Source organism: Pygocentrus nattereri, chromosome 2, assembly GCF_015220715.1.
Source record: "Pygocentrus nattereri isolate fPygNat1 chromosome 2, fPygNat1.pri, whole genome shotgun sequence".
Taxonomy (NCBI): Eukaryota; Metazoa; Chordata; class Actinopteri; order Characiformes; family Serrasalmidae; genus Pygocentrus; species Pygocentrus nattereri.
In genome coordinates this window covers 27,995,743-28,023,185 of record NC_051212.1, presented here as the reverse complement: position 1 = coordinate 28,023,185, position 27,443 = coordinate 27,995,743, and the positions used below count along the sequence as shown (strand labels likewise).

General features: G+C 39.2%; 3 protein-coding genes across 4 annotated transcripts; 1 reads left to right on the top strand and 2 right to left on the bottom strand.

Moving 5' to 3' along the window:
- Nucleotides 1–1,661: 1,661 nt before the first annotated feature.
- Nucleotides 1,662–5,322, top strand: zgc:92664 (uncharacterized protein LOC436695 homolog). Of its 2 annotated transcripts, XM_017709971.2 has the most exons (6): nucleotides 1,662–1,870; nucleotides 2,212–2,306; nucleotides 2,974–3,075; nucleotides 3,408–3,628; nucleotides 3,717–3,821; nucleotides 4,138–5,322. In XM_017709971.2, exons 1-6 carry the CDS (start codon nucleotides 1,850–1,852, stop codon nucleotides 4,200–4,202), a joined length of 609 nt encoding a protein of 202 aa, XP_017565460.1. In that variant the 5' UTR covers nucleotides 1,662–1,849; the 3' UTR covers nucleotides 4,203–5,322. The 2 variants fall into 2 exon arrangements, with proteins under 2 accessions (XP_017565460.1, XP_017565461.1); XM_017709972.2 differs by lacking the exon at nucleotides 2,974–3,075 and having other exon boundaries at nucleotides 1,664–1,870.
- Nucleotides 5,323–15,081: 9,759 nt separating this feature from the next.
- si:dkey-6n21.13 (P2Y purinoceptor 4) lies at nucleotides 15,082–18,854 on the bottom strand. The gene is made up of 2 exons (XM_017709969.2): nucleotides 18,436–18,854; nucleotides 15,082–17,542 (listed from the first exon to the last, which is right to left on the bottom strand). The coding sequence occupies exon 2, from the start codon at nucleotides 17,391–17,393 to the stop codon at nucleotides 16,128–16,130; it is 1,266 nt and encodes a 421-aa protein (XP_017565458.1). The 5' UTR covers nucleotides 17,394–17,542; nucleotides 18,436–18,854; the 3' UTR covers nucleotides 15,082–16,127.
- A 128-nt stretch (nucleotides 18,855–18,982) lies between these two features.
- On the bottom strand, nucleotides 18,983–27,110 carry si:dkey-6n21.12 (schwannomin-interacting protein 1). The gene is made up of 7 exons (XM_017709970.2): nucleotides 26,477–27,110; nucleotides 25,393–25,612; nucleotides 24,410–24,513; nucleotides 24,245–24,326; nucleotides 23,141–23,302; nucleotides 22,828–22,945; nucleotides 18,983–19,680 (listed from the first exon to the last, which is right to left on the bottom strand). The coding sequence occupies exons 2-7, from the start codon at nucleotides 25,597–25,599 to the stop codon at nucleotides 19,580–19,582; spliced, it is 774 nt and encodes a 257-aa protein (XP_017565459.1). The 5' UTR covers nucleotides 25,600–25,612; nucleotides 26,477–27,110; the 3' UTR covers nucleotides 18,983–19,579.
- Between the last annotated feature and the right edge of the window lie 333 nt (nucleotides 27,111–27,443).

Sequence of the window (27,443 nt, the reverse complement as noted above, 5' to 3'; positions counted from 1 at the left end):
TCTGTTTTCTATACACATAGAATTAAAAGTAAAACTTTCATCTTTCTTTTTGTTTGCCTTCTATCAGCTGACACTGACTGTAAACGTGTGTTTAAGTATAGAGTACAGTCAAGGTTAGGATGTAATGGAATACAAGCATTTGGAATATGTATATTATTCATATATATATATATATATATATATATATATATACATACATATACACATTATATGTGTGTGTGTGTGTGTGTGTGTGTGTGTGTGTGTGTGTGTGTGTGTGTGTGTGTGTGTGTATGAAACACTACAACAAGCCACTTTAATCTGAGCATTAGTAAACTCTATGATGGGATGACTGAACAGAGTGAACATGTTCACAAGTAATCTTAGCTTTGGCACTGTACGGGACTTGTGCATGTGCTCTTTGGCAAGTTACATACATATTATTAACTGAAAATCACACAGCTAATCCCTTTTTTTGATTAGAGTATAACAAATGGTTGGTTTGGTCATAAAAGGGCAGAGTGATTATGGGAGCAACAGTGGACTGAAGCAGGCGATGAGAGCCAAAATAATGTTGAGAACTTTGTATGCATTTTTTAATTCATTGGAATAATTGAATTCTTCATGAAACATGTTATCAGAAGAATTACAACCTGAGAAAAACTGCCAATAACAGAACAGTGGATTAAATAAAAACCACAAGTACTGTATCAATACACACACTAAATGTATTCTAAATACATTATTTTTATGTAATGGAGTGTGATACTGAATACATTTAGGACAGTGTATTCAGCCAACACTACATTTTTAAAGTATTTTGCCCAACTCTGTGTACTGTAGTGTAGTTTTTTGTCCTCCAGAGGTCACCTAGCACCACTGAAATATAGGTAGCTGGTAGCTCACTAGCTGAGATCCAGGGATGACAGCATCACATCTGTACCACAACCATCCACAGCTTTAATGAAGGGTCATCATTAATTACAGTACTCAATAGGAATTTTTACAAGGTCTGTAATTCTCTAAAATTATATTTCAGTGGTAAACATTACAAAATGTTGGGGTGCGTCCTCATATCTCAGTCTCACGATACCCCGGAGATCATGCCCAAAATAACCTATATGAATACAGTTCAGTCTGGTACTGGGCAATTCAGTGTACAGTGGTACAGACATACTGTGATGTATATAACAGATAATGAACTTTATGAATGATCTATTATAATAGATAATAAACCTTTTGTCTGTGTGCCTATTGCCAAGCTATTTCTCTTTGATCCATATTTGGTGTCCGAGTCTTCACAGTTAACTGCAAAATGCCATTTTCTGTGTGCTTCAATTTATTTTAAATGAACTGTTTAAAAGGCATTAAATGGTAAATAAACAGTAAGTTAGTAACATGCTTCCAGTCTGTGTTCTGTTTGGGGTACTTGTAGGAGAAGAAAACAGAACAAGGCCAACTGATGCGAGTATGTCAGCTTTGTCAGACATTATTAATACTAACTTAAATATCATAGGATATGTATTTTGGAAACATTATGATGCTGAATTTTTTGCTGGTAGCGACCACTTTTCAAAACTTAAGAGACAGACAACAATCGCAGAAACATCTCATAGGCTGCGCATTTTGACGGACCTTTGAGTCTGTTGAGGACCTGATCGGATCTAACCAATCACAGACAGCGGCAGAGTGAAAATGGGCGGGGCGGAGTGAAGCCTTTATGGCGCACTAACGCCGCTCGTTTATTTCCAAAGCCCGTCTTTCTTTAATGTGAGGGGCTCTTGGCAGAGCGGGTGCTCAGACCAGGCGCCGGGCCGCGTTTCTGTCCGGTTTTAAACGTTAAAGCGTGCCACGCCAGACAGAAGGAACAATGACCTCGGCATCAACAAAGGTACCGCCGCAGCTACCGCTACGGCTACGGCTAACGGCTACAGCTAGGCACTGTTAGCTATCCAGACAGCTCAGGAACGTTGATGTAACGTTAACTTTAACAAGCATTAGCTACTCAAATAGCGCACAAAATCAGGTCTGAATTCTACCTTTACAGGCCTCTTGTCACTCAAATAGTTTCCCGTAGACACTAGCTTACTGATGTAATGGCTCTTCTTGGTTGGCTTAAGTTCTAGCGTTAGCTGTCTGGCCAATGTTTAGCCTGGTTTCTGTCCCCATCAGTTCACACACTGTTACCGCAAATGCGGCTTTTCTCAAGAATGAATCATTTTCTGTGTCTAGGTTGGTGAGATCTTCTCCGCAGCAGGAGCTGCTTTTACTAAACTAGGGGAGCTCACCATGCAGCTGCATCCAGTGGCTGACTCTAGTCCAGCAGGGTAAGCCGGTGTCTCTGCCTGTGGAGGCAGAACTGTTTCCCAACTGTTCTCATTTTCCGGAGCAGATGAACTTTTTTGATCAAATTCATATTGACGATGTATGGAGAAAATGAGTAATGTAACCTATAGAGATAGTGAACCCATTATTAATACCGGAGCTCTGTGCCAGTAAGTTTTACAACTCTGACACAGCTTTAATAGATTGGACCATTATTTCAGTTTTTTACCATCAGGGACACCACTTTATTTAATGTGAGTGTCATCACTGAGGTGATCTTTATTGATTAGTCCTTCTGAAAGTAAAAGTCAGCATTGACACTAATACAAATGTAGACACCACTGCTCAGCACTAATACATTCTCCATATTTAAATTTCATAACAGACTGAATTATCAGTGATTTTAACACTGCTTTTATAGCCTTGATTGTTTTTTGTTCTCTCTTGAATTTCTCAGAGACCTATGGAAATTTTAACTGTCACTCCTGTCTCAGATGTTTGTGTTAAAAGCAATTGAAAATTTGTAATATTTGACCTTGTATGACATGTTTTTATTAACGTATAAGGCCATTTTGTGCAGAATAAAGCTGGCTGAGATTTGATCTTTAGTCAGAGTGAAGCTTAGTCACACTATGGGACCTGTGCCTTGGTTGCTGTGTCTTCTTGCAGAGCTAAATGGACGGACACTGAGATTGAGATGCTCCGGTTGGCTGTTAGGCGCTTTGGTGACGACTTGAATGCACTCAGCTTGGTCATCAAGAAGCGCACAGTGTAAGGAATCAGGTCTCCCTCTCTGGCTTTTTTCCTGTGCAGGGCCTGACTGTATTTGGCTCAGGGACAGTGGTTCAGATTTAGGCTCATATCTCAGGTGTAAAGGATTGTGTAGTTTCTGTAGGTTCACTGCTGGAATTCACAAGGCTGCATGTTCACGTAGGACAGTGTTAAATTTGAATGGAAATGTGTGGTTTGGATATTGTGGTATTCTTTGCAGAAATTCAAGAGAAACAAAAATACTAACTCAGGCTTGCTTGATGTGGTATTTAACCATATTTTGACTTACAGACATTTGTAATTTAAGATGGTTTTATGATTCTTATAATTAGGGCACAGATCAAGACCACAGTCAAGAGGAAGCTTTATGAAGACAGTGGGGTTCCCTTGTCTTCTGATTCACCAAAGAAAAGCACCAAAAAGATACAAGTTGCTGTTGCTCCCCATCCACCACCTACAGTCATAGCTGTGCCTACTTCACAGGTTGTAGTAACGACAAGCTTACAGGGAGCATCCTCAGGCCCAGCCAGCATTAAGAAGCCAAAAACAGCAGGTGAGCTATTTTTTGCATTTCAGTTGTGAATGTGCAACAATTTGCTCAGTTATCACACTGAGACATGGTATGTGTTTATGGTTCACAGAGGTTACGCTCAGTGCTTTGAACGACTCGGATGTGAATAGCGACCTGGTAGACATAGAGGGACTTGGTGACAGCTCTGCAGCGAAAAAACTCAATTTTGATCAAGGTAATAAAATGTTTTGTGTCTGTATTGACCAAAATAATAACAGTAGTATGAAGCTATATCTGCTCATTTCTTTTTATAAAATATCATACATAACATTTGGTTTTTTTTTTTTAAGAAATGTTGACATTTATCGGTGTACAGGAAACGTACAATACACTTTTGTACTCCTTACAAATTTGACCTTTATATTTATTTGACTTGACTCCAAATATTATTAGTCTTGTAGATTTGTTTAGATGTTTCATGTGACATTTAATGTGCTGTTCAGTCACATTTGTGCATACGTAATACTAAGTTGCTCATTTTTGTCCTACAGAAAGCCTAAATCTTGACTCGAGTCTCATCATGAACTCCAGTGATCTGCCTCTCCTGTCCCGCTGAACTTCGCTCACCTTTAACGAACATCAGCTAGAACAAAAGTTCACTTGCATCACTTCAGAATGGACTTTATCTACAGAAAGTACTTTGTAGCCCAAGGAACCGTCTCTTGGGCTTTCCACCTTTTTATAGACAGAGCCTGAATTCTAATTCTAGTTTGGATGCAAGGTCTAATAGGTTAGAGGGAGAGCTCAAATACATACACAACAAGGGCATTAAAATGTCTATGTACAGTTTTATTAATAAATAATGTGGCCAGAAGTGCTTCAGGAACCTCTCCTATGCCAGTATATTTCATTTGTGTATTATACATTCATATGAAAGGTTTTTTCATCATTAATGCACTTTTTATTGTAACATTTGTTTCCATCAGAACACTCTGTCCATGAAAATCGATATTTTGTATTTTCTTCGTGTTAAGTGGGGCTTACATAAGCTTATTTAACGCAAATTTGTAATCTTTTTCATTTGTAGGCAGAACGCACATTTGTTCCTTAAGATGACTGAGTATGCTGTAACGCTTTTGTTTTTAAAAATTTGTAGTTTTATAAAAGGTGCTCATTTTACAGGTTGTCATCGATGCATGTTTGTGAGGACGCTTTTGTGAGCTGCAATAAGTTTTTGTGGCAAAATATGCCAAGTTTCCAAACATTTAATTTGTTGGTATGAGCTAATCCTGTATTTCCCAACTCCAGTTTTGGAGGCCTACCTGCATTGCTGGGATGTCAGAGTCCAGTGCTGAAGGACCAGGGCAGTGCAGAGTTTAGCATTCTACCTCATTCAACTCACTGACTAATTAGCAAGGCCTTGTTGACTTGAATTCTGTGTGTTAAAAGAGGGAAACACTGATCTCTGCAGAGCTGTGGCTCTCAAGGCCTTGAGTACAACACCCCTGTTATAATGCAATTTCATGCTTTCCAAACAGCAACAGTCATTTTTTGCTGTCAGTATTTTAATTTGTACTTCTTGAGCCGAATCAGGCATGCACTGCAGGTGCCTCTAGGACTAGGGTTTGGAAATCTAAGCTCAGTCTGGGTCAATCAAGAACTTTTTGTTCAGAATTAAATTATACAACTTAGACACAAATGTACATAGACATTTAATAAAAACTTAATTGAATGAATGGAATTAAATCACTGAAACATTAGAAAGTTGGCTACATTTGAAAACTATACTTACTCCCCAGTGATACATGCATATAAAAGTAATCATTCCTAGTGAACCTTTATAAAGCCTTTATAAAACAGGAGTATTTGAGTAAGAAATGGGTTCAAGTCTTAAGAACTTTTAATAGTTGTACTGCTTGTATTGCAGTGTGTTCCACACTGTAGTTGACTTAGTGAGAATCCTCACAAATAAGCCCTTTATACTGGAAATAGATTATTGTTAGAGTAAGGAACATTTTATATATAAAAGTAAAAAACTATTTCCACCTCTAAAATGTTGGGGAGTAAAGAGTGACTTTCCACTGAGACAGTTTATGAATTACATTCCCAAATCCACTTTTGCAACATTTAGCAAATAATGTGCAGTGAAAACTGAAGCTTTAGGCAGATCATTAGTATCATGTACACTTAAGTTTACAATAAATCATTTATCCTAGGCTAGTGAGCCCCAAATATTCCAGTTGAGTGCCACTGGTATCATAAAATTAACCAGCTACCACAGCCTGTTTTGAGTGTAACTAAACAGTAAATGCTGAATGAGAGACCGAAATGTAACTTTTTGTGCATTTAAATCGTGATCAACTGAAGGGAATGTTTATCTTTGGTGAAAAATGGAACTTCCTGTAAATTACACCTCCTGCAATATCTAGGCATCAAGTGTACACACCAGTGCTGTTTCTGCAGGACACTCAAAAATCTGACAAACACATTAATTCATATAAAGCATTCACAGAAGACATTACACCTCAATTTATCATGAAGATATTTTAAATAATCTTGCATAATTTTTAATAAACTACAAGCTATCATTCCATAAGAAGAATCCACATGGTAATGGTGGGAAATCTGAACTCCAGTAAATTTTAAACATATTTTTGTTTATTGCCATATAAACAATGATCGAGCACATTTTTTCCACAAAAGAAAATAACAGGTCTTCTTTATTACAAACACTGCAAAAGTAATCAGAGATTACGCAGATATTGGCTGTACAATATCAAGACTGTAGGCATGAACAAAACCCACACATCTCTTATTAGCCTTCAAGTACATGCATTTGTCATGTTGATCTGTATTCAAGAGAGATGAAGACTGCGTCTGTCTGACGGGAGCAGCACAAACCATACTGGCAACCCAGGGAGAGGGCAGCTGCCAATATTGATGTGCTGCTAGTGTCAGGCACACTGAGACAATGCTGCAGTAATGAGTGTGTTGTCTGGAGAAGGAACAGAGGGAGAATATTACGAAAGAGATTTCCTGCATACAGCTCTAATAGAGATATAGGGTAGTACTCATTCAAATAAAGCTAGTTGGACGGTCACCGTTTTTTTCCCCTCCAAAACAAGAAGGAATACGATTTCCTTCAGAGAAAGATAAAAGCTTCTTGATGTGGCTACTTCAGTTACACAAATTCAATATTCATGCAATTTCTGCTCATTTGTCAAAACAAAATTTGCAATGGACAACAGATCAATGCATTTCCCTAATTCTTTGATAAGCATCTACTACAAATACAGAATTACAAAGACAGCTTGGAAAACGCTTCAATAAAGAGTGTGTTAATCTCTAATGCATTACATTATTTTAATAACCTACACCACCAAGCCACCAAGACTCAGCCTACATTAGGAAAGTGGCCCATCACTGCACCTGCACAGGTGGAGAAGCACACAGTATGATATCTGTTACTGTAGAACCACCAAGGCTCCCAGTAACAGCACAGAATGATTTGGAAATCTCATAGGAACCTGCAAATCATGATGTGCTGCTAGAGGGTACTCTGGCTGAAAATGGAAAGGCTATGAAGGTAGAAGATGCTGGCTTTCCTTAAGAGAAAAGGCAAAGATTATTAAATATAGGCTGCTTTTCTGAAAAACAGTGTCACTCTTTGTTTGAGCTTTTTCATTTCAAGCATTATACATCAGCTTCACAGCTGAGCCAACTGAAGATGAGTATAATGGAGATAAGACCGGCAGCTCTCAGGTTTAAAAAAAGAAAAAAATTCCATTCCTGAATTACAAAATTACAAAGAACTAATATACGCATTTGACAAAATCAGTTACTCAAATCACATTGGCAGATCACTGAGGAGGCGTGTGGTCTTTCCAGGCCTATTACACTTAAGAAAGTGAGAATGTTCAAAGGGGATACAAAATGGTGGATTCAGTGGGAGGAACAAGAAAATAAATGTAAAAATAGGGTCTATTTAAAGGTTATTATTTAAATAAATGTGTCTTACTAAAAATGTTAAATGATAAGAAATTGATCAAAAACACAAGAGAGTCAAGTTTGTTAAAAAGTGCAACAGTTCCAGAATTTTTAACCATGTAATTACCATAAATAAAAAAAAGGTTTGCCAATTTTATTTTTTTGTTTTCTTAATGTACATCTTGAACCCTTCACCACTTCTGTTATGTAATAAAATGTCATCTGATCCTGTAAGAGATATTGTAAAATGTCATCTGATCTTGTCAAAGAACAAGGATGGAGAAAAGAGAGAGAGAAGAGGGGGAAAAAAGCTTAGTTTTTCAAGAAAACTAAGCTTCATCAAAATAGGAGAAAATTTTAGAAGATTATACAAATACTACTCTCACAAATAAGAGGGCAAACATCTGAGATGCAAAAACCTACATTTGAAGAAATAATAAAAAAAAAAAAAACAAATCTAATTAATATTACACTAATGAGTACAAATAGTCTACATGTTATTTAACAAATTAACAAAACAGTTGTAACAGCTTGGCATATTTTAAGAGTGACAATGAGAACAGGTTAGACTAAAAAAAAAAAAAAGGAAGAAGAAGAAAAACTGCAGCATAGAAGGGAATCCTAAAGGTGTGACCTTGACAATGACACTCAATAGAGACAAACCTAACGGACATGAATTTGTTCACTGAAGTGGCTCTACAGTCAGATCGAGAGGACTTTGTAACACTATTTATAACCAGGAACAAATCGTTGAGGGAAAAAAATGCAGGCCTACCACAAAGCTCTAAAAGACACTCATACACCATCACTGACACATATAAATTGCACAACAAATTAAGGTGTAAAAGCATAATTCTCACTAACCGAAATGTTTGTTTTATTTCATTCTAAATTCATGAATGAGAATAAGACCAACTGTGCCTGAAATAACTCATTATCACAACTGTTGTAAGAAGTGTACCTGAAAATATTAATAATTTCCACAATACACCACACTATGTGGTGTGCTCAAGTCTTAATGATCCTGATGGCATTAAAAATATATTCACAAATCATAATTAAATTTGTGTAATGCTACAAAAATTTGTTATTTTCATTTAATAAAGGTGTAGAGACTCAATTATATTTTTTTCAATTAACATTAAAAAAAAAAATCTGAAACAACTACAAAGCTACAAACTTCAGCCACTACAGACCATCATCAACAGCGCATTAAAACATTAGTAAATTATAGATCAGTGTGAAGCTTAACCGTTACGTCTGATAAAAGGGCAGTCTCAATCAAATGATCACGTCAGCAGAGTTGAAGAAGGCATTTATTTTTTGTCTACTTCTGCCAGCTGTTCATCGGGAAAGAGAGAGAGACAGGAGAAAGTGCAAGAGAAAGAAAAGAGTGAGATCAGGGAGGCAATAAAGGATAGAGAGAGAGAGAGAGACACACTGAAAGACAGAAAGAGAGAGAGGATGAGAGACAGAAAGAGAGCAAGAGAGAGAGAATATGACAAAAAGGATAGACAGCAAATGGGTGGGGAGTGAGAGTGTGTGTGTGAGAGAGAGAGAGAGAGCGCGCGAGAGAGAGAGAGCGAGAGAGCGAGAGAGCGAGAGAGCGAGAGAGAGAGAGAGAGAGAGAGAGAGCGAGAGAGAGAGAGAGAGAGAGAGAGAGAGAGAGAGAGAGAGAGAGAGAGAGAGAGAGAGAGCTCGCACACACTCACACACGCCACACACACCCTGGCCTAACTTTGCTTACCCATTCAAACCAGGGGCCATTTTGGTTAAGCTTTGAAGCAGGCACAGAAAAAGAAATTCACTTACCCTCGATCCTTTTTCTTCAGCCTGTTAAGCAACAGGGAAGGGGTGAAGGTACTTCCAAAAGCAACCTCACCCAACACCCATCTTCCAATCAGTTCTGCACCTGGGAAGAAAGGAGAAAAAAAAACAACATTTTAAACCAACTAAATCCAATTAAGTTTAATATGCTTTAGTTTTCAGAAAAGCAAAACTGCCTTCAAAGAACTTTTTTGCCATCTTTCTTAAAACTAGGTTAAACACACCAAGTAAGTCTGTCAAATGCAAATATGTAAGTTCCTCAAAAATACATAACAAATTCAACAACTGAAATAGCCAAGTCATTTTAAACAAATTTGTAGCAGCAGAATTAAAAAGAAAACAAATCCACACATACACTTATCAATGGGCATTCCAAGTCTTAATTTGAGGTCAAAAATACACCCACTCGTCTAAGCTTGGGGTTTCCATTCCAGGTTGGGGGCTTCCAGTAGTAAAATAAGTGCCTGAACCTTTTGTCCCCCACCACCTATTTTCAGCCCTTAAACCCCTTTTCTCTCCCTATTCACTTCCAGACCAGCAGTCCATGCAGTGTGCAGCCTCTGCTTAGCTGTAGCTAGTGAGGCTGCCTGAGGAACTTGGTAGGCATAAAAAGCAGGGGTTGTAGCCTTTTTCCCGGGGCATCACTTTCTACAATTAAAATGAACATTTTCGGGGGGCTGAAAAAATCCCAAAAAAAATTAGTACGTCACCCTGGGGTCCCCTTAGAAGGGTGTGAAATTTGGGGGCTGTTGCTTCAACCGTCTCCAGGCAAAAAATTAATTTGTGGGACTTGGTGTCTGGGGCGCGCCAGTGCTAGCAGCTCTCGCTTGCTTGATTTCTTGTACCCTTGCCAAGGCATTCACACAGCCAACGAGAGAGAAAGGGAGGGAGAGGGGGGAACAAAAGAGGGAGCAGGCTCGACTGTAGAAACACAGGGAAAGAGTGAAATGAAATGAGGAAAAAGTGTTGTGTCGTTTGTGGCATTTTTGTGCTACGATGCAGGAAACCTTTCTCCACGAACTAAAACCTCACAACAGTACAGGACCGTGTTTTAGGTTCAAACTGTTAGAAAACTATGTCTGTTCTTGGCCTTGGTTCATTCGCAGAAAGAAAAAAGAAAAATACAAATGCAATCAGGGGAAGAAAAAGTAAGTACCAAACTTAACCCAAATGATCCCCATCAAACTTTTCTGAATTTTAAGGCATTAATTTTCCATCTGAATACAGAGCCTGGTTTTATGTACAGTACTGTGGGCTCTGTGTAGAATGAGACTAGGTACAAAAAGTGGAGAATATGTTGATCTGGTTCCACAGATAGTTTTACTGAGGAGGACAACTGGGCTTGAACAGTTGCATGCGCACACACACGCACGCAGCCAGACAAGACAAAGGCCTCTGCGAATGATACACAACTAAAAAGCAAAAGTCAGAAGAAATCAAAGCCACAACCCCACCAGGATGAAAGGCTGCCCCAAACAGGCCTATAAGATTTAATCACTATTTATAAGGTTAACACACAACAACTGAACAATTAAAAATAATGACCAACTGGCTTAGCTTCAAATCAGCTTAAATTTTCCTCCCTAGTAATCATATTCCTACCCATATACCTATGAATACATACATTATTATTTTTTAAAATTATAAATGCATGTATGTGTACAAAATTATAAAACAAAAAAAGGCAGTAATGCTATAACGTGGACTTTTAATAAAAGTAAATGGCAAACATACTTCAGCTTTCTTTCACTTCAAGCATCATATCACTCAGCTCAAACAACATATCTTCACTAAGCCTCAGTAACCACACACAAAAACAGGAAGACTAAGAACAGTCCAGTGAGGGAACTACATCAAAGGCCAGAAGATAAAATTTCTTTAACACTAAACAGACACACCTGAAAATTAAACATGACAAATTTGGGTTAATATACATCACGAAAATACAAATAAGGACTGGACAAATTCCAGCTGAATGTACAGTCATGGATTGCAGAATGATCAAACACTTGGGTAAAATGTTTCAAACAGACCAACAGATGTATTTAAAAAACTACTAACAATAACAAAAGCCGACTCGCACCTAATTTACATTTGGATTGCATGCACTACTGTCTCAAGCGATACAAACATGTAACTTAAATTGCAGCAATATATGCTGTGGTGAAGAAGCAGGTGCACAAATTCCATACACTACCTGTCTACTCACTGCACATGGGCTCATAGTCAGCAGAGCTTTATATTATGAGGTTTATCTACTTTTATAAATAAAAATTTCACTGAGAGCTGATGAGACTGACCTGACTTCCAATGAGTTAGAACTGTAATGTGATAAGATTTTCTAGCAATATAAAATTTAATCTGGGGAGGAAAAAATGTAAAATTGAGAGTACTGACCCACAACTGATTAACCTAGGAAAAATAGTGTGACTTCAAAAGTTGTAAAACTACCAAGAAATGTTCTAACTAGGTCAATGCATAAGCAGAATTATTATCAATGCAAAGAGCAATCCTCCAATTTAAAAAAGCACCTGATCAGCCCCTTTTCCAGTGCTGTGCCTAAGGAAAATCAGCAACGAAGGACAGCTATATACCTCTTCTGAACCTCCTCCCAAAGCCAACAGCCTGCTGAAGTCACACCACCAACAATGCACCACTTTACACTTCACATTTATGTTACTAACTGTTACACATCCTGTACAGCAGACAACACAACATGCCAGACATTTTACACCATTAGGCAGAATGTACTGGTTTTACAACTTGAAGAGTACATCCCCTAATACACGCTATATACTGATTAATGTGTTACATCACTGCCTGCACAAAATGTATAAGGTGATTGTGGGTATAAACCTGCACGGTACACATAAACCAGCACATTTAGCAGAACTGATCGGTCAACGTTAACTGTTAAGAGACTGTCAATAGACCGAAAATAAATAAATAAATAAAGCCAGCAGAAATAAGAACACAGGTCGAGCCAGGTTTGAAACATAGGAAAATACATAAGGATGAGTAGGAAAGTCTACATGACGAGTACTGCTAGTCATCAACATATAGTTTTTAGGTCTTGTCACAAATTTCTCGAGAATGTATATAATTTTAAAGTGACTGGCCCGTAGCCACATAACCTAGCTAACTAACTAGCTAACTAGCTTGCTCGACCCTGTAAACAAGCCAAGATTTCACAGCCTGCATACGAGCGGAACAAGTTCATCTGAACTAAGATGTTAAATGTTGATTGTACAAACAATGCAGATAAACAAACAGCCCGTGAAAACGCAGACAAGCTCTATTTACGGAGGAGTCTGAATTTCGGTTTTAGTCCATGTGTGGGGGTCTGGCTCAGGCCGAATTAAGGGACATCCATCAACCCAACACCAACCCATACTCATCCCATAATTCAGCGATTTAATGTCAAATCTGCCCGAGAGCGAGATGAATGTATTCTTCATATACAAACGGTCAACGGACACAATAAAGAGGGAGTGACTTTTAGGAGGTACACAACGGGAAAAAAATACATGATAAATATAGCTAGAAGTACAAAACCACACAGAAAGGAGTAAAACGGGTTGGATCCTGGCTTTTGGCTTAAAGAACAACTAGTCGGCGAAAAGCAAGCAAGAAAAAAAAACGAACAGAGAGTCTTTCGCGTCGTAGAAACAAATCAGATTATTTAAAAAAAACTAACGTTAACCTACAGATCTGACGAAACGTCAGATGAAGAAATAACCCCAAACGACTACAGATCATAACAGATGCCCACTTTTAACGTGTAACAGACTTTATAAAAGCAGGCACTTCTAGAGCAGCGGGACTAGGAGTAATGTTAGCTGGAGGAGAAGGGAAAAGTGTCTCTGAAGGTCTGCGCAGAGGAAACTCCTACAACTGAGGCTCAGTACAGAGAGCTAACTCAGCCTTATCCACCAACAGAGTTTCTCAGCAGCATCTGCTCTCTTCACAGTTTAACTGTTACTCGTTTACTGATTAGGCTCCAGCCTGGAAACGAATAAAGCGTCCTCACTAGCTAAAGTTATACTTTTGTCATCCATGTGCTGCTCTTGAAGAAGCACCGTTAACATTACTACCGTTGGCTGAGATGCCTTTAGCTAACAAGTCGCCAGTAGTCACCGTACTAGGTTAAGTTAGTTCACCTAGCTAGTTAACCTCGCAAACCGACTGACTGCAGATGCAGTCTTTTTGTCCATGTTGCTCGCAGTCCTGTAAGCTAGACGTTTAGCGTTAAAACTAACCGAGCTATAATGACACCCAACACAAATTTGTGCCCCAAGCAGTCAGAAAAAAGGGACATTTGTGGGGAAAAGCTGGACATGACAAACAGTCAAGTTTCTAAAATATAAAATGTTGATTTACCTTTGGAAAAAATCCTCGCTTCCCAGCCAGAACAGTCACTGCAAATTGTGAAATAACGGCGGAAAATTTTAAAAGAACAAAAACACGAATTTGTCGCCTACAACACTTCCATTCACTCGGGCTCTGCAGTTTGAAAATGGCGCCAACGCCTCGCCGCAGCAGCTCTACACTGTGATGACACGAGCACGAGAAAAAAAATAAATATAAATTTCCTCCCGCAAATTATCTTTTTAAAACTACTCAGTATCATGTATTTTGTCTAGTCTTAACGAAATAAGGTATTCCCCGTGCTTATATTTGCCTCAGGAATTTTTAAATAATTTTTTTGTTAAATTATTTTAACGGCCAGAGATTATTTGTGCCGCGGTGCAGGTCGGGAGTCTCCCTGCCTGGTTTTGTTTTGAATTTCCAAAGTGAAATTCCCGGATGGTCCACATGGCGCCCCCTGCTGCGTGCTCACTGTGTTGCAGCGTCTCCTTAAAGTCAGTCCGTAGCTGCTGGTACAGCTCATGTTGATGGCTCTGTTGCAATACTTGTTTACTAGTTTTCACTCACTGCCATTTAGTCCTTCACATTTAGTTAAATTTTTTAAGTATTCAATTTCATTGTGTTATTTTGCTAACAGCACATCTACCTCAGTTCCTCTGCTGGTGCTGGGTGTGCTCAGAAATTCCTTTACAGTGCTTCAATAACTTAGACTTTTCTTGCTTTTGTACAAGGTGCTCTTTGGAAAGGTGTTTATCCGAGTAATTATTTCACCAAAGTAACAATATGTTTACCTGGGAATGAGTTTAGGGTAGTGTATCCATCTCTGTGTACAGGCCTGTTGAGATTAAACTTTCACATTTATATACAGTTTGAAGTTGGCTAGAAATAGGAGCCTTAGTCAAGGTGACTGGTTTTGTGGCATAATCTTAAAGATCACTAAGTATTAGCCTGTACCACAGGTCCATTTACCTTTACTTACTACTAGACCTGGATGGCTGAAACCTGAGAAGTGGCCCATCACTGACATGTTTTAGGTAGAATGACGTATCTACAAAATCATATTTACAGAGGGACATGCAGAGGAATATTACATTTTTTTCTATAACACTGGTGACTCAAACATTCTTCTACTGACACCAAACATAGGCATATTATGGGATGTTTACACAGAGGAGAGTTTCCATTTATACAGCATTTCTGTTTGTGTGAAGCTTAATCATTGACCATGCTCTAATAAGTATATCAGAGGTTGGGATCCATCATGGATTATGAGCTTTTAGTTTATTTCAGTAAAAAAGGACGGACAAAAGGTGTTCAGTTTAAAAACTTTATTACAGTTACAGTAGCAGAAGCCCATGACCTCAGTTGTCCACCTGTTTCTGGATGGATAGTTTAAGTGACTGGCAGGGAGAAAAAGGTGACAGTGAGCAAAATGAGAACAATAGTTCTGTCTAATATCGCTACCAGGCTACCTAGACACCATGCTAAAATGAAGGCACTTTATTGTATGTGCAAATGCATTTCTGAAAACAAGGAATTCTATGATTATATATCTTCAGTATCACTGAAATGTGCTAAGTTAACCTTTGGGGGGCAAAAAAAAATGAAAATAATTAACATCACCTAATACATAACCAATTGTGAATCCCTCTTGTCTTACTGACTCTCACATGAGGGACAGTGAATGGACTTTGAAAGAAATTTCATTGACCCTGACACTAATCCTTTTCAAATCTCTTCCTAACTCCAACTGCAACAATTGTAAATCACAAGCGCGATTCAAGAAATATCTGTTTGGATTTTCACCTGTCACACATCTCATCATTTTTTGAGTTTTGGTATTTTTCAGTGGTCTCAAATGTACATGCTGGTACAGGTTGTTTGCAGTTTAATCATTCACATGTGAGCAACATCAGTCACAGATACTGAACAAAATACCCAAGTCCACAATGAGGTATGCCAAAAACAAAAAAAACAAAAGCAAATAGTCCTCAAGTAATCTGATACGCAATATGTCATAGCAGCTTATTTGTGTTATCATTATACTGAGGTAAAATGAACAAAGAGAACAAAAACAGGTCATACGCAATACAATATTACCAAATCAATTGTATGGAAACACTCTGCTAAGAATCACATTATTTATTATTCATTAGGAAATCTCTATTTTTCCCCACTTTTCACATAAGTGCACAAATGAGAACAAAATGTGGATATAAGAATTTTAAAGAGTTTAAAGGCAATCTACATGTTTACATCTATACATTTGACTATACACCAGGTAAACTCATGGTGCTAACACCTCAGAAACATCCTACATTTTTGCTGTCTTCTCTGGAATTCAGGGTATTAAGGTAGATCAAGGTAGATCTTTGAATATGTTGTTTTCTTCCTTGAATTCATTGTCTTTATGGTTCCCTGCCTCTTCAGCTTCATCCTCTCCATTCCCTCCCTTTCCCAACATCCTCAAAGGCCAGAGGAGGCCATGTTGGGAGGGCTGTGGCTTGTGGCAGCAGGGCGCACTTTTTTCCTTGGTGAGGAAGTAGAGCAAAGCATTGAGCCAGGCATTGAAGGAGGCGAGTGGGCGAGTGATTTTGTAACAAATGGAGACCATTTGCATTGTATGGCACTGCACCCTGCTGGTCACTTTAAGCACCAAAAATATGGTTCTGGTCACATGAAAGGGGAAGAAGCAAAGGGCAAAGAGGAGAGTGATGGTTATGATGGTTTTGATGGACTTCCGACGCCTGTTCACATAAGGTGAGTGAGCCCCTAGAATGATCGACATGCCTTCTGCCCCCGCCCTGCTTTCACGTTTTGTCCCTGGTCCATTGGCAGGAGGTTGGGAGTGCAATGTTCGGAATATCGTCATAACCACACGTGAATAACACCAGGCAATGATGCTAAAAGGCAGAAAGAAACCCAAGAGATGAAGGGTTATCCCATAAGGAACATAGTCTGGAAACTCCTTATCAATAGCATCGTCCCAGCAGTTTTGGAACCCCTCCACACTTATATTTGTGGCATCGATGTTCACAATTGCCTCTGATGCTCCACCATTCCTTCGACGGGGAAGATACTCTGTCTGCGCAAATCTGAAAATTGGGCACGTTAGAGCAAAGACAGCAACCCACACTAGAACGCAAGTGCCCTTCACAGCTCTCTTGGTCTCCAGGGTGATGGTCCTCATGGGATGACAGATGCCCAGGTAGCGATGCACAGAGATACAAGTGAGGAAAAAGATGCTACAGTACAGATTGAAGTAGAAGAGGAAGCGTACTAGGCGACACATGAAGTCTCCAAATACCCAGTTGTCACGCATGACATAGCTGGCCACAAGGAATGGCAGGGACAAGCCATACATGAAGTCAGTTGTGGCCAAGTTCACCATGTAGATCAGGGAAGCATTCCAGTGCTTAGTGTGGCGAAAGGAGCGATAGAGCACCACAGAGTTGAGAGTGATGCTGAAGACAAATGTAAAGGAGTAACAAATAGGGAGAAAGATGTACTTGTAGGACTCATCAATGTTGCAAGAGGTGGTAATAGAGGAGTTTGAAGAAGAAAGGAGGAGGTCGTCACCTCCTTGCCCTCTTTGAGACAGGGCTGTGGGCACATCCGTCACCATTTCTGGCTGTTTTGGGATCTCTTGTTTAGGAAGTGTTGAAGTTTCATGCTTGCCAAAACCTCCAGTTCCTGATTCCAGTGGAAAACTCTGGGATGTGTCTCCTTAATCCATCTTCCAGTCTCACTAATCTCAAGGTCTGCCACAAGTGTCTGTAAAGATATTATTACAGTTTTTAAAATAAATTGAGTCTAACATACATAAATTACATAAATTACACGATTTAATGGGCTGATTCGTGTTGCTTATTGTTGTTATGCAAAAGTTAAAGAGGTCTTTTCAGTGTCATCTTTGCCCTTCATTCAAAAATTGCCCTTCTATCTGCTTACCTGATTCCCTCTTTTCCCCCCACCATCCCCCCTTTCTTTCACAATCTGTGGTGCTGTTTGCGCTGTCGCATGAGTATATGCTGCTGATTCAGACCCTTTTCACTTCAGTAACTCATCAATCAGTAACCACACTTCCCCTCTGTGTTCCATCATCCATCCATATCCCTGTCTTTCTTAGAATCACTTGTTATCCCATGCCATTCCTCTTCATTCCTTTCAGATTCAAAAAATGGTCTTTACTCTGAACTGCTGTCAAAGGACTTTAGACTCTTTCAGCTCTTCCTGACTCTGTGTGCTCTACTGGATGCATTCAAACATCAAATATCTTTTTTGAAATAGATGCCATGGCCATGGCCATCATGCCCTTCGAGCAGACTGAGCATTTTGCTGAGTAGCTACTCGGCAAAAGGCTATATTGAGAAACATATAAGACATTAAGTCAACAGAACAAAGTGGTCAGTTGATCATGTTATGATAAATCATCCATTTGCTTCTTAATGGGGTGTAAGACAATTCCAGAAATAATATACATTATATAGAGCAAACTGTTGCCTGAATAACATTTCTCAGAAACTGCAGCCCATGAAGCTGAAAGTAGAATGTAAAAAGGCATGCTCTGTGCCTAATAGGGCAATATAGATGCAGTGAATCAGAGTGCACTTAAAAACCTGGAACACTGTGTTTGCATGCTTTTATAGACAAGCTGGAAGACTTACCAGTGCCTCAGAATACAGCTTTGTGAAAGATAAGAATCCCTTTTCAGAATGTTGAAGAATCTCAAATGGAAAAGTGCAGATACCAAAACATCTCTATTTCACTGTCCGATCATCAGAGTAAATGACAAGAAAGCATAGGCGAATACAAAAGACAGTAAGGTCAAACTTCTTCTTAGCACGCTCTGAAAACTGTTGCTCCACTTCACCTCTGCTTTGTCTGACTTGTGTTGGACCAGTCTCTCCATCCCTCCCTTCTTCACGGTCTCCCTTCACCTCATAATTGGTCCCGCCCCCTGTCTATCTTCTTTCCTCTATTTGTGCTGAGCTGGCCTTCTGAAGATACAAACTCTGGCTAGGCATGCCAAATACACACAGTCACACCTGGCCTTATCTGTGTTCAAAACTTTTGTGGGCCCTCATTTAAAAGAAAATCTCTCACAAAAACAAACTGAACCTACTCTATACAACATGCACTGAATTTACTGTATCTTATACTGGAGATTAAGAACATCCATAAAGAGCAAGAATTCACTCAAGTTGTCTGAGATATGTATAGCAATGCCATTTAATTATTATAGGTAGTGTTTAACGAAAAATATCTTAGCATGTGAGACTTCATGCAAATTTCTTCTCCCACTTCTCATCATCCCACTGTTATACAATTTTCACCTGCAGTGAGCGCAGGTGCAGAACATACTGTAGCATATGTCAACCCTTCTGGAGTTAATTGCTTTATCTGTTTGCTCCTCGAGTGTCTGTGTGTGACTGTAAACTATTGACTATCAAATCAAACCAGACAATACATCACTGAAATGCTGCAAATGTGATGTACATGTAAATGAACTGGAATAAAAACAATAAAAAGAATGATTTGTCAAAAACAATTGAATTTTGGAAAGAGGTTGCTCCACAGGCAGCAATAGCAGCTTATCAATGCCTTAAAACACCCTTAAAAAAAGCAAAAAACAATAGCAATGTAACAACAAAACAAAAATGACCGCAAAAATCTGTGCAATTGAAAGTCTTTTGGAGTGGTGAAGCTTTTCACAGTACAGTTTCATTCTTCCAGGCATATCTCCCAGGTCTGTGGGTTCAAGGTGGCAGCATCACTTTCATCCCATGAAGTGCCCTCTTCTGTCTGACATTACAGAGATGTCATATCCTGTATCTCCAGTAACATGGCATCCTGCTCTGTCCTCAGCTGGTCCCTTGTAAGAAGCCGACCCACTAACTCTGAGCTGAGGTCTATGGACATGCATATAAACACAAAGATAAAAAGATGTTAACAGTGAAAGATAAGTCATGCTTTGATGTATGTTATGCCTTCATGCTATATGAATCTGCCTGTTTCTACATGTATGAAGAGGTATAACTAGGGGTAGATGATATGGTCAATATATGTGACATAATACAGTGGGGCACAAAAGTATTTATTCAGCCACTGATTGTGCAAGTTCTCCTCCTTAGAAAGATGAGAGAGGTCAGTAATTTTCATCATAGGTACACTTCAACTATGAGAGACAATATGAGAAAAAAAATCCAGGAAATCACATTGTAGGATTTTTAAAGAATTTATTTCTAAATTATGGTGGAAAATAATTATTTGGTCACCCACAAATAAGCAAGATTTCTGGCTCTCACAGACCTGTAACTTCTTCTTTAAGCTCTTCTGTCCTCCACTCGTTACCTGTATTAATGGCACCTGTTTGACCTCATTATCTGTATAAAAGACACCTGTCCACAGCCTCAAACAGTCAGACTCAACCATGGCCAAGACCAAAGAACTGTCGAAGGACACCAGGAAGAAAATTGTAGACCTGCACCAGGCTGGGAAGACTGAATCTACAAATGCAAGCAGGTTGGTGTGAATAAATCAACTGTGGGAGCAATTGTAAGAAAATTGAAGACATACAAGACCATTGATAATCTCCCTTGAGCTGGGGCCCCACGCAAGATCTCATCCCCTAGGGTCAAAATGATCATGAGAACAGTGAGCAAAAACCCCAGAACTACACGTACAGACCTGATGAATGCCCTGCAGAGAGCTGGGACCAAAGTAAGAAAGGCTACCATCAGTAACACACTAAAATGAGAGGGACTCAAATCCGGCAGTGCCAGGCGTGTCCCCCTGCTTAAGCCAGTACATGTCCAGGCCTGTCTGAAGTTTGCAAGAGAGCATAGGGATGATCCAGAAGAGGATTGGGAGAATATCATGTGGTCAGATGAAACCAAAATAGAAGTTTTTGGTAAAAACTCAACTCGTCGTGTTTGGAGGAAGAAGAATGCTGAGTTGCATCCCAAGAACACCATACCTACTGTGAAGCATGGGGGTGGAAACATCAGGCTTTGGAGCTGTTTTTCTGGACAGAACGACTGATCCGTGTTAAGGGAAGAATGAACGGGGCCATGTATCCTGAGATTTTAAGCCAAAACCTCCTTCCATCAGTGAGAGCATTGAAGATGGAACATGGCTAGCCTGTCTCCAGACCTCAACCCCATAGAACATTTGTGGAGGGAGTTGAAAGTCTATGTTGCCCAGCGACAGCCCCAAAACATCACTGCTCTAGAGGAGATCTGCATGGAGGAATGGGCCAAAATACCTGCTACAGTGTGTGCAAACCTGGTGAAGACTTGCAGGAAACGTTTGACCTCCGTCATTGCCAACAAAGGTTATGTTACAAAGTATTGAGTTCAACTTTTGTTATTGACCAAATACTTATTTTCCACCATAAGTTACAAATAAATCCTTTAAAAATCCTACAATGTGATATCCTGGATTTTTTTTTTCTCATTTTGTCTCTCATAGTTGAAGTGTACCTATGATGAAAATTACAGACCTCTCTCATCTTTCTAAGTAGGAGAACTTGCACAATCAGTGGCTGACTAAATACTTTTTTGTATGTGTGTGTGTGTGTGTGTGTGTGTGTGTGTGTGTGTGTGTGTAGCACCACATATAAAATTACTATAATAATAAACCTACAATTACTATGATTTATTCAATGTTTAGCAAAATGCACTGCACTAAATCCATTTAAATAGGCCTAATTATGCTAACATTGTCATAAAACATTAAGTTGGTCAGTGTTCTACTGATATGCTCAGAGAAGCTTATGATGTACTCATGATAAAGATAAAATATGGTTACATTGCCCACCCCATGTATAATGCAGACATCTCTCAATCTATAAGCTGAGTAACTGAACTGCTCTGCACTTTCTGTTACAAAACACATGTAAGCATTACTATACAAATATACACTATTAAAAGTTGTCAGTTAGATGTCTACCATAAATCTACAGTCATTGGCTGTTTTATCAGATACATCTACCCCATAAGCCATCAGAGATGCAACTAAGGGGTGTCCAAGCCCTTTCTCTATAAGCCCTATTTTAAATGAATATTAAAAATCAAATGTAGTGCACAATACAAATGTTGTAAGTTATTCCAAATAATGTGTTGCTAAGTCAGTACGTAGCAGCATGCGTAGGACCCAGCAATATCCTGCCTAGATTTGATTTGCTAGCTGACAATAACTTGTATTCAAATAATTTTTATTTAAATTTTTGATGCTTTAGTAGTGAACTGCGCTGGCACAACCTCTCCACCTGATTATGTCACTTACTCACAGTGAGTTTTAATATACTGATGATGTGATAATTAGTTGAGAACAGTACTTAAAGTCTGGTTTTGTGAGCCTTTCCTTAAACATTAATCTAGTAAAATGTGAAGCTGATCTCTGATCACATCATAAGAGTAATGTCTGCACAGAAGCAGAGCCCAGATAATAAATAAACAATCAAATATGTGCAAAACACTGTATCTGTCTACATACTGCTCTTAAAAGAAGAATTCTACAAACTTCTCAGACTGTCACTATAATTAAACATTTAAGATGTAAACAAAGTGGTTTGATCAAATGTGCCACATTATAGAGACAGTGTCATAATTGTTCATAGTTGTTGTGATCGGAACCAGACATGTGAAGTGTTTAATGCCTCTTAAAAGCTTCCTCACAGACGGTTATTATATGAAATGGTTAGGAATGACCCGCTTGATGACTGTAATGAGAGTTTTCAGATCAGGTTTTAGTTAAAACTATTTTTAATGCATTCAGGGTGGAGGGTGTTGCAAGGCGACCTAGTCCCCAGTGAAAACTATTGACTACTATCAATATTACATATAAAAAGTCGGAAGGCACATATAGATCTACTCATTCTGGATAGTAAATTAAATGCCCATATTTGCATTTTAATCCCTGGTTTCTATCACTTCCGATGCAAAGAAATCCAAATCATTAAGTTTCTCTACAATTAACCATTTCACATCAAACCACTCTGTATAGGTATGTTCACATCTCATTGGCTGAATTATACTGAATAAAAAAAAACTTACTGTGAATGTCTTTGCTTAGTGTGGTCTTCAAGGCATTCAGCTCCTTCAGGCTGAAATTCTGCAAGTCACTGCGTTTATAGCGTGTTCTCTGTTTGACTGCTTCACTGGGGGGTATAGTCTGAAACAGAACAGTCAACATTCACACTAAACTCAAACACATTAAACACACAGGTAACATGCATAATAGAAACAACCGCAACAATAATAAGAAGAGGAAAAATGAAAAGTGTTCTTGGACTTCAGAATTAAATCAGAATTAAAACTCAGCACTTGATCTTGTCAGCTTGAGGTCACTGCATGGCCACAGACGTACCTGTTTCTGTTCCAACCTCAGCTTGTCTCTAAGCATGTTGAGAGCAGCCCTGACCTCTTTCTTGAACCCGCCTGATTTGGTTTTACTGCGTGTCACAGTGCTGGAAACCTGCTGAGGCTGTTGCACCTGCCCACTGCTACTCTTCCCACACTGCTTTACCAACTGTAAAAGGAGAGATGTACATTGTTTCTGTTACTGGAAAAACCTAGATTTTTTTAAAATACCTGATACACTTTATACTTTATATTGTGGAAACATTTTATGATAAAAGGACCAATGGAATGGGCCAAAGTTATCGTGTTACATTAGCATGTGTTCACGTTAAATACGTTTTCTCCTTTATTTACAAAGCTACTGTTTCACATCCTAATTAACATTCAGCTATGAGTTTAAATGAGTTGTTAGTAGTTACAACTACTATTCATATTGTCAATATCACATCAAAGCCTTGATTTTCTTTTGTTCACACCACTGAAAAATGCCCTCTGCTCCTTACAATGTGTGAAAGTTTCACAACCTATGGTCCACAATGAACTTTAATAAAATTTACAAATCTAAAATCAAATTAACTTAAACGTTTAGAACATTTATTTCCTTCTTCTGAAAAGTTAGTGTTTTGGAAATTAACATTTTAGCTCGGACAGTGATTAAATATACGTGTTATTGAAATATTCGGAAAAAGAATAGGAGAGTAATGGATTTAATAGTGACAACAAAAGAACACATACTTGATAACTGACACTTTGTGAGTTTAGACCATGTTTTCAACATGTGGTGGTAGTATGAGGGAGAATTGACTGAGAGAGGGGGGAGAACTCTTGGGCTGGAGTTTTGGGCACCTTCTGCCTGTAGCTAGAAGGTCAGACACCCCCCTCATAGCTGTAGTAGGACTGATGCAGGACTGAGGAATGGGGAGGAGATGGGGTGGTGGTGGGACTGCGAACACTTTGTCTCAGCAAGGTAAGGTGAGGATGTGAACTTATTGAACGTTGGATTGAAAGAAGGAGGGGTTTCAGCCATGCTCCTCCCCCCGAACTTCAGTTATAGCATAACTACATTTGTAACTAGAAGACGTTGGCGAAACATTATACAAAAAAAAGAAACCTCTTTTTTTGCCTCGTCTTCCTCGTCCTCGCTCTCGCTGTTGTTGATGAAGCACAGCTGTAGATTCATATGACTCTGGAGTCTGTAAAAACCAGGTAGAACTCATCACATTCACACACTGCAGCGAATACATAAACAGGATAAGAGAGCTTATCTGTTCTGTACCGTGATGTTAAGGCAGTCAGACGACTGTCTTCCATATCCTCACAGGGGTCCCTGTGCCTAAGGTCATGTAACTCCGGCCAACCCTCTGTCCATCTGGCCAGATCCTTAAAATGATATACAGAAACAGACATTTAGCTACATTACAAAATGAACAACAGTAGAAATATAAACAGCAGCTGTATAATGCAGTAATGTGGATGTGTTATCCTGCTACTGTTTGTAATAAGCATTTTTACACAATTTTCCAGCACTTTTACACATGTATATACTAGGGCTGAGTACTGAAATTCAATACTTTTATAGTACCAACTGAACTGCATTAACACTACGAGAATGAAAATTCCAAATTCCAGTCCTGTCAACATCAGTGAGTGAATAAGCAAGCTTGTTCAAAAATCTAGACTGCTGATTGGCTGATGAGCATGTTATTCGAATGGGCAGTCTACTAGACAAGCATAAGTACAGATATGACTTGCATATACTCCCTCACTCTCATTTTATATATAATTTAGCATTTGAAAAAAGGTACTGAAAAAAATACTTTTCAGGTACTGGAGTCAGGCTGTCAGTACTCGTACTGAGAGATACACAGCCAGAAAAAAGGTGCTGTGCTGATACGTTTTTTGTTCATCAATACACAATATCTCAAATGTACAATGGTTTAAGGTGCAACTGCATAACTTAAAAATTGTGAAAAGGGTCACATAGTATGCACCTTTTTATAACCTAATGTCTAAAAATAGAAAAATTATAATGAAAGGCCTGGAGTGAACAGAGTATTAGAGTCAGTACAACTTACTAAAATGTCATTTCAATGGAATATTGAACAATTATGTTCCCTAACTAAAGGAACTGAAGATGTACCCCCACCCCAGTCACAGGTTAGTACCTTTTTTTCTGGGAGTGCGCAATCTCCTAGTATACATCATCTCATACGCATAAGAGGGATCTTTGAATTTCACATCCTTTTTTTAAACTCTGACCTTGTTCCTCTCTTTTCGCTCCTCCTCTTGTCTCTCAAGTTCTGCGATTCGCAAGCTCAGGGCTTCCCAGTGCATGATGGGTAAGTCCAGGTCATCTTCTGGGTAGCCTTCCTGCCACACCAAGGCTGCTCCCTCAGCATCTTCCTCTGTCTCATCACTCTCTTTCTCTTCTCCTCTCTCCCTCTCTCTCTCCTTCTCTCCATCCATCGCTCCTGCAACACTTTCAGACACGTTTTTTTTTTCCAAAAATGTTATTATGAAAGTATTTCAGAGAGAATACTGTAAAATCTGTTAAAACAGGCCTCACTCAGATGTACGTAAAACAATGCTCTGACTTGGTTAGCCCCAAAAGTGATGTTGGGTTTGCAAAAGTAGGCTTGATATGAATGATGTGCAAAGTAACATCAGAGGAAGTCTGTACATGCACAGTGGATGATCCTGCAGGGGATCTGGCATGACTGGGTGATTTCCCTGCTCTGACACACCTAATCAGAGGTGGGTGAGTAGCCTATACCCAACTTCGGGTAATAATATGGTTACTTGAAATAATTACTGAAGTAAAAGTACCAAAACAATCTGAAGTTTGTTAGGCTCTATTCTTCTCTCGTTGTATCTACAATAACCCTGAGGAGTCAAAGGTGTGACCAGTTACTAGCAGCACAGGTGATGTCACCAAAACAACAGAATGAAATGAAAGACAAAAAAGGGAATAACTATATACTAATGTGATGCCTCACAAATATAAACGAGCAAGAAAAACAAGCATCATTTTAAAATACTAAGAAAAGTACAAATCCATCAAAATGTTACTTAAGTACCGAGTAAATATAACATGTATCCACTTCTATACAGACACACATACATACATGTACAATATATGTTAAAGATGTGATATATGGTCATCTTAAACTCTTCAACTATGCCTAAAGTTTAAACTTCTAAGCACTGAAACTTTCTAACTTTTTTTCCCTCTAACAGTCAGAGCTAGTCTGGCCCTGCCTAGTTTAGCCACGTAGTACTGAAAAACTGTCATGTTGTACGTTTTTGTGAGTAGCTTCGTTAATCTTAAACCCAGGTGGCCTACCTGAGACAGCAGGAGGAACTCTACTGCAGCAGTTGTGATCTCTGTGCTGTCAAATTGGTCGACAAATCCGGCCTATGTTCCCATAGTTTTCCAAAAGTTCTTCTGCTCTTCGTGCCGTTAGGCGCCCTCTGCGTCTTCCTTCGTTGTTTTCACACTTTTCCACAGCCCACGTTTCGTTTTCCCCCCTTATTCCTCCTCAGATTTCACACAGCTTAACCAAAAAACCTAAATGTTCGTGTGAAATGGGTCAGTTAGTAATGAGCTGACTTAGATGCCACGACAATCTTGAGGACGGGCTAAAAACTTGAGGAATTTCGCAACGTTTTGTTGGAGAGGAACGTGAGGGGAGGAGAAAGAGCGAGGAGTCTGAAAGGAGGACCATCAGGTGTCCAATTTCAGCCTTTCACCGCAGTTTGAATCTGTGCTTCCCCACATCCCCCAGACCGCTGAAATACAGCCACTGATTTCACTGCTGGACAGAGCAGACCGCCAGCCAGTCTTCAAACCAAGACTTCATCCCCGAGACACAAAACAAAGCAATACAAGTACAAAGCAATGGCTGCTGCCCGTGGGCAGGGACAGCGAGTCTGCACAAGTCTGAGAAGTTCAGTCATCATGAGCCGTAAAACAGACTCGGGGAAGACTGTTAGAGTCCTGAAGATGACTGAAAATGAACAGACTGTTCCACCAGAAGGCTTTCTTCATGAAACAGCTCTTGAAGGGGGCCTTTCTGAACATGGAGCGGGTTCAGTCTTTACCTGTCAGTCAGTGTTTTAAATGTTATTACATTCAGTGAGATGGACAGACTGTAACAGAATAGCGAGAGCAGCTCTTTAGAAACGTCTCATCTTGTTTTGTAGCCGGGAGTTGTATGAACACATAAAGAAATGAGCAGGAAGGGATCCGTTATCCTAACGAGGGACTGCAAAAGAGAGACTGACAAAACAACCACAAAAACAAAGACAGC